The sequence below is a fragment of the Dipteris shenzhenensis genome, chromosome 27, assembly GCF_047967505.1.
Source record: "Dipteris shenzhenensis isolate YYH24624 ecotype China chromosome 27, Dip_SZ_1.0, whole genome shotgun sequence".
Classification (NCBI taxonomy): domain Eukaryota; kingdom Viridiplantae; phylum Streptophyta; class Polypodiopsida; order Gleicheniales; family Dipteridaceae; genus Dipteris; species Dipteris shenzhenensis.
In genome coordinates this window covers 45,727,468-45,735,214 of record NC_141622.1, presented here as the reverse complement: position 1 = coordinate 45,735,214, position 7,747 = coordinate 45,727,468, and the positions used below count along the sequence as shown (strand labels likewise).

Sequence of the window (7,747 nt, the reverse complement as noted above, 5' to 3'; positions counted from 1 at the left end):
CTCTCTCTCTTGATGGGGTCATACAACTTGATAGAGTTGTATCCCACAAAGACAAGCTTTTGCGATTCGGAGTCCATCCTCTGCTTCTTAGGAGTATGAACATAGGCAATTTAGCCAGACGTATTGAAGTAACGCATCTGGCTTCTTCCGGCCTAGAAAGAGATTAGGCCACTACGGTCGTGTTCTTCCTTTCAAACACCACGCCATTCTCGAATGGAGTTTGTCTGTTTGCAAGCTCCCTCCCAATGCCTTTTTCTGCACAAAACTTTCAGAAGCATGGGGACGAAATTCACCTCCTTTGTCTACCAAAAGCACACCATTCCCCGAACCATGGGCCAAGAAATACACTGCTAGGTGAATCTGCTGAAATCATCAACCAATAACATAAAGTGGAGAGCTCCAACTAGAGAATGGTCAACGATGTGGACTATAAGTGCCATCGCCACTACGGTCATGTTCTTCCTTTCAAACACCCCATTCTCGAATGAAGTTTGTCTGTTAGCAAGCTTCCTCCCAATGCCTTTTTCTGCACAAAATCTTTCAGAAGCATGGGAACGAAATTCGCCTCCACTGTCTATCAAAAGCACACCATTCTCTGAACCATGTATATGCTAGATCCTTCCGGGACAAGAAATACACATGCTAGGTGAATATGCTGAAATCATCAACTAGTAGCATAAAGTGGAGCGCTCCAACTAGAGTTTGGATCCGTGTTAACCCGCAGAGATTCGTGTGAACCATCTTTGGAGGTTGTGAAGCTCGCCTAGCAGCCCGCTTCAGAAAAGGTCTTCCTCTGTTGCTTCCCCGAATGCAAGGACTTCAGTTTCCTTACTTGTTGCCCTCATCTAGCAAGCCAACCATTATATGCTCTCGAAGGGCTCACCACAGCACTTAACCGGTTTAGGAGGCTGTGTGCCTGGAATGCCATAAGTCACCAAGAGAGGTACCCGTGATGGAAGAGAGAGCTGAAAGCTTGTAGATGCCATTACCCACCGTGGCTTCCTAGACAACTTGGATGGCAACGTTGTCCCTAATAACTACATAACTTTTCTTGAACTCTACACGTTTACCAATTTTGCACGCTTCATGATAGACAACATAGCAAAAGCCAAGTGATGAAGCATACAATCTTGGGAGGATGCTTCCTCCCTACAACCAGGCAGAGGTAGAACTGCAGCTCACAACACTCCTAAGATAGACAGCAAACTGCGCCCAACAACTCGCCCAAAATAGGGTAGGGACCGTGCCAAACAACTGCCTAAACAACTGTACAACCGGGCCCAAATGACCCTATCTATAGGGGGCAGGGACCTGCTGACCTGACCAGGTCTGGTCAGCTGACCTGTTCAGAGTCCCAAACCAGTCCCCAATCCGGCCTCTGACGAGCCTCAACCAGCCTCAAACTAAGCCCTCAGTTCCCCAAACTAGGCCCTCAGTTCCTAACTGTGGCCTCTAGCCCTCACATTGTGCCCTGACTAAACCCCCTCCTAACCTGCAGAATATGCACTGACAAAGGACCCTGCCTACTCACCTCACTAGGTGGGCACACCCACATAGAAGCCCTCTCTCCCTTAGGGACTGGAGAACACTAACTCTAACAGGTTCACCTATGGGATTTGTTTCTATTTTCAGAGACTCAACGGTCTTAGATGCATCATTTATACATCTACCTTGTTCTCTTACAAACAACTAGCTATAGCAGAAATTGATTTCCCACCGAAGGATTGATGCATCACTCATATACAATTTATAAGTATTTGTTAAATGTAGAAGACATTCAACCCAAATCAAATGTAAAAGAAGGCATAATAATTTAGCACGGCATGACCATTTCAGAACATCTTAAAGGATTCTAGCAAATCAATTAAGAGGAATTAACGGTCTTAAGATGGACACTATTTGTTCTACAAAACTAGCCTACTTGCTTGCCTGGTATCATGAGTATGTCTAACTACTAGGTGATAACTGGCCATATTCTTTGCACCAATGTGCAATTTGGAACGTTTACTAAAAGTTAAGAACAATCTAGTTGAGATTGAGTACATCTGTTCTAGGCAATTTATCATAATCTGTGATTTCCACTGAGTAGAGTAATTTGAGAGAGTTGAATTAGCTACTAGAAGGAACAATTTAAATCCTTGGAAATTCTTAAAGGTTGCAAAAAATGCCCCACTATAAGCTCTCATAGAGATGTTGCTTATTAACATGCCTTGCATCATCTAGCACGTTACAATGTCTTGACATGAACACCTGCCATATCTTTTATATTCAACATCATAACATCATAACATCACCAAGGCCAAACCACATCATTTGAGGTCACCGCCTTGTCATTTGAGGAATGCAACATATTACAATGGTTCACCAGGCCACTGTAAAAAGAATCAATATGATAAGCTCCCCACCCAGTTCTTGCAAGAAGCATTGGTTGCTTCTTGCAATACCTACAGGTTTTAATTTCATTTATAACCAGAGCAGGCTTTAATCAATTGAGAGGGGAGGACTTGCGGTAATCAAATAAGACAGAATTGAGCATGTTCATAGCGCGTGTAGGGCCAAGGTATACAAAGCGCTAAGCTAACTTGAAACAATATTTGATGGCAGCAGCCCACACTTGTTCACGCAAGTGTAGGTAGGGTGGCAGTATATGAAGCACTAGGCTAACTTAAAACCATATTTCATGGCAGCAGCCCACACTATGTCAATTTGATGAACATCCACAGCTCCTACTTCGTGATGCTGCCAGCCTTCCAGAGCATGAATTAATCCCCCAGCGTGGCAAGCATGAACCACATACCGTGGCATTGTGTGCTGCACAACAAAAACCTTAAAAGTCAGAGGACGGCAAGAGCTTTTGAAAAAGGTTTGACACAGAAGGAGCACAACTGGATGAACAATCAGTGGCAGGCAAGTTTCAGGTTATTAGTTTTGAACTTTAAGGTTTAAATCAGGAGTGGGGAATGTGACTGTATACAAGAATTCATGCTATCAAAGGACGGTGCCATTTGCAAAATCAAGGATGAATTCCACAAAAATCACAACAGAATTAAAATCCACATGTACAAGATTTGCAGCAGTGCAAGACACAGTGGAATGCAGCAGATTTCATGTGTTTGAAATGCATTAACATGTGTGATAGCCCCAACACAATCGAAGAGCTTGTCATCTTTCTGACAGTGCATACAACAATCACATTGGAAACAACCACCCACGGTTGACTTGGTTGGTGACGCAGCCTTACTTACCTCACAGCTGTTGAGGCCTTGCACCATTTTCTCAGGAAGACGAATGCCAGCAGAATCACTGTAGATGCAGTCTTGTCGAAAATGTAGAATGGGTGGAAGCGTAAATTGAAGGAAGTGAGTGCCAGGAGGAGCCAGCTTCTGAGCAGCATAGCCTGCCCACTTCCCTATGATCCAGGTCTGCACAAGTATTTAGTGAACTTTGATAAGCTAATGAGATTTCAGGATGCAGAAAAGGCAACCCAGAACAAGCTCGCCCACTTCATTCTTTGCCAGCAAAAAAGACCATTTAAAAAACTATGACCAATTATGGATGAGCACCTTGCAGTTCTGGCCCGCCTGATACTTGGTTGCTCGCACTAAATACTGTTGACACTCCTTTGGAGCCTCTTTCACCACAGCATCAAAACGCTCTTCCGAAGCAGTGAGCATCTGCACTCGAACAAGATCTACTCAATCCCACATTTCGTATAAACGTCCAAGCTACCATGAAGTTCAACACAACTAATGGCATCCCTGCAAACAATTTGCCACAAGTCCGCTCTCCGGGTTTAAATTGACATACCAGAACTCGCACATGTTTTCTGCAAAGATATAGAGCAATTGCCTTGCCGATCTTGGATGTGCTCCCCGTAAGAAAGACTTCTGTTACACTATCAGGCAACTCGTGTAAGATCACAGCTGTGGTCAATGTATTTCCGTGGCAAATACGAACCTTCAGATCTTTGTGTTTATTGACAAAGAGAGCTCCACCCCCATTCATCGCCTCATTCTGGCACAAAAAAAGCACATCTCAATATTGCAATAGAAAGGCTGCGCCAGGGAGGGTTATATAATATACATTGCAACCAAGGACGAGAAGAGAGCAGGAAAAAACCTTGTTTAAAGCTCCAAGGGTGAGCACTTTAACCCCTAGCCTGTCAGCCTCCAATATGGTTTCCTCCAGCAAACGGTTGATTTTGTCAAAAGAATTTGGAAGGAAGTACTGCAAAAACCAGCACAGGCGTTAGCATACTATAGAACAGTATTTCTCTTGCGTGCTTTGCAAGGCAACCTGTCACAAGAACAGACCTGAAATCCTATGAAAGGTACTGGCCAGGATTGCTGGGTAACACCATGAATTGTGTAGGTGGCAATCACGTAGGCTTTTCCCCAAAACCAGGAGATCCATACTCCAACAAACACCGCAGGGACAAATATCAGTGTCCACCATTTTGTGTTTCCACGTGGAACCGAGGAAAAGGTGCGTCCTACTAAAGCACTGTGTAAAGCGCTCACAAAATCGACACCATGAGGCACAAACACAGAATCTGGCACCAGCACTTTGTTCCCTGCCAATGACAACAGATCTCTCACCATTTCAAAAGATTCTGAGACCACAATGTCCAAAATTACCCCAATATGATTGCACCCCTATACATATATAGATATATGTCTACTATACATGTGTGTGTGTGTGTGTGTGCACGCGTACTTCACTAAAAAGAGTTGCACGCGCCCACGCACGTGCACACACACACACAAAATATACCTTGGCACACGTCAGTGTGTATACATGTGTGTGTACATATATAAATATGAAAAGTATACATACACACACACATGTATTACAGCTTTAGACCTTCATAACGTCAAGGCATGTGTCTGCACATAAACGGCACATCTTGCTTACAACAACAAATTTTGGAGTTTGAAAGTCAATTTTGCAGACAGCGATAAGACAAACTTACCCCTCTTTCTGAGTTCTGCATGCAACTTGAATGCTGATTCGTTCATAGTGCCACCTAAATAATCATAAAAGGGCATAAATAGACAATAATTCATCTTTCCAAGCGTGTGGTGAAGGGAGTGGTACCTGCAAAAATCCCATTCATGTCCAAGCAAGTCATCGTAAGTCGGCAAACCAGTCAAAATTAGGCTATGGGTAAAGGAACCTACAACGAAAAGCCAAACTCAATTGGGAAAGACGGTTAATGTATGTCAGCAGGTCCTTTTTTGGTACATACACAGAGGGCACATAAAAACAATTCGTTGCACTACAGAACAAGGGACTTGCATGAGCAAGCTGCTCGGTGACACTCAGCCAGCTGTATATCCAAAACTAACATGCTTGCTAGTATTTCTATCCGCCTATGAGTCCACTGATCTGATGAAAATTCAGGGGAAAGGGAGTGCATAAAACAAGACTGGAAAACGGAGAAACAAGTGAGGTCCCAGTGGATTGAGGAGGCAGTTGAGCATGAATTCATCAGAACCAGCAAGTTGATTTGTCCATTTTCCTATCAAGAAGTTCGAGCCGTTTAAAAGAGTTCCTCCACCAGGTGTGTGCCTCTCATCAAGGTCGCGCCAGTAATAGAAATTCCTCAATAGACATTAGCACTAAACTCTCGCCTCAAAACAACACAGATTGACGTAGGGAACAGAAGCAATACTTACGACGGAGTGATGAAAAGATAGCGCAAGAATGGAAGCCGTTCAAACAGCCAGACCGGTACAACCTCCACATTCGAATGTATCATGTTTCTCATAAAATCGAAGCCCAAAATGTACGCGTAAACGACACCCAGGGATGCCACACCCGCTATGATGGCTCCAGCTATAGGCAGCGCCAATACCAGAGTCAGCAAGAGATGCTCCAAAAATGTTCCGGTGCCAGCTGGTCATCCAGAGAGGGAAGTGCGGCTGTAATTAGAGATTTCCGTTCATGTATACCGCGTGCACAGCATCAGTTGTACAGAACTTTACTCAAGAACTTGTCCAACTCACCAGTGGATGGTTCGGGCCTGATGGATGCGTGATGGAGAGAGTGATATCGAGCGTATAGATAGCCACTATGGAAAGCTCGATGGATGTAATAGTAGGCAAATTCTGTCGGTCCCATATGCAGAAGCAAAAGCAGCACCGCACCCTTGGTATTCCATATGGGCAGTTGGGTCGGAACGAAGCTGGGAACGCAAGCCTGCGCTACCCATGCCACCAGAGCTTGCAAGATAACGTAATTGTCCCTACACAGCAAGGATTCAAGCTATCATCGACAAGGTCTAGTTCAAACCTGTCCTAGATCTAGCTAAGTGTCGTTGCAACATCATCACGCGATCATTGTCCTACGACACACAAATCACCGTGGATTCCAGTTGATCTCGCGGGCGAACGTTTTTTCTGTTATAACCAATAGCGAAATAGCCCTCGCCTAAGCTGCTTGATCGAAGTTCACGCATCCTCTGCAATTGACACTGATTTCATGATTTGCTGGGTAGGAAAGTAGGATACCAGTCGAACTCTCTGTCAACTTGCTCGAATTCTACTCCAACCCGTTGGATTGCCCTTCCCTTTATGATGAAAGTAGCTCTCGATATGACATGCCAATTCTGGTAAATCCAGCATCGCAAGAATGACAATAGCAGTACATGGAAGGACCAATCGCCTAGTAGAGATTGCCCTCTGTGGTACTTGAGCAACACCTGGGCAGCCAGAGGAGCGTAAAGATAGTACTGCGGGTAGCAAAGACAAAAAACAACAATCAATAGAGGGCAGCACGGCTGGAAAAATGCCAAGGAACAATCAGCATACAGTCGATTCTCTCTATCTCTCCTGCTCTTTTGCAAATGGAAATGGCATCGTCAGCTCTATTGGCACGTGCTCCTGCGGACGAGGAAACCATCGCTACAATCGGTGAAACAGAAGCTATGCGGATTGTGCGGCCTTGCCTTGTAAGTTCCCATCCACTCCCATGGCCACACCGCCAGCGGAGCTCGCGCCTTGAGTGCCATTGAGAGAAGAAACTGTCGTTGAGGCTAGGAAGCAAAACAAGGGGTCTCGGAGGACGAAGCCGCCCTACGTGGAGTAAAGCCACAAAGGAACAACCAGTGCGCCTTGTGACGAAGGAGGTCCATCAACGTGAAAGCAAAGGTTTGGCACAAGAGCAACGAGAGATACTATAATATCATGGTGAGGAGAAGGGAGCGAAGGAAGAAGAGAAACGAGGTGGCAAAGAGGAACGATAAGACAATAAAGAGGAAAGATGGCGAAGGGAAAGATAGGAAGATGGAGGAGACGATGAAGAAGAAGATGATAAGAGAGCTATGGACGGAACGATGTAACGACAATGGAAGGAAGGAAGGAAGGAAGGTGGGATTGGTGGCGACTGGCGAAAGCCATAAATGAAGCGCACACACACACTCTCTCTCGACGCTGTTGACAGTTTGCATGGTTTCGTCGTTCGTAGCTTCAAATTCAATTCAATCTAGCTTAATACATTTATTATTTAATTTATTATTGTTGTCATCAGTCCCATACTACACCCACCTCCCTCGCTTCCCTCACCCCAACCAACACCACGAATCATCATAACTCATTCATAATGCCTCCTCGGAAAATAGCCAAAAAGAAGACGAATTGGATCCAAAGAGGGCAGAAAGCTCTGAGAGACCAACAGACAGACAGAGAGACGGAGACAGAGACAGAGAGAGATAGAGAGACAAAGAGAGAAATAGGTTGGACACATG

At 44.8% G+C, this 7,747-nt stretch overlaps 1 protein-coding gene across 1 annotated transcript; it reads right to left on the bottom strand.

Annotated features, from left to right (window-relative positions):
* Window positions 1-2,174: 2,174 nt before the first annotated feature.
* LOC147884382 (very-long-chain aldehyde decarbonylase CER3-like) lies at window positions 2,175-7,220 on the bottom strand. The gene is made up of 11 exons (XM_087398319.1): window positions 6,950-7,220; window positions 6,513-6,733; window positions 6,009-6,247; window positions 5,679-5,898; window positions 4,973-5,097; window positions 4,314-4,573; window positions 4,120-4,227; window positions 3,808-4,014; window positions 3,564-3,674; window positions 3,246-3,422; window positions 2,175-2,811 (listed from the first exon to the last, which is right to left on the bottom strand). Exons 1-11 carry the CDS (start codon window positions 7,010-7,012, stop codon window positions 2,656-2,658), a joined length of 1,887 nt encoding a protein of 628 aa, XP_087254445.1. The 5' UTR covers window positions 7,013-7,220; the 3' UTR covers window positions 2,175-2,655.
* Between the last annotated feature and the right edge of the window lie 527 nt (window positions 7,221-7,747).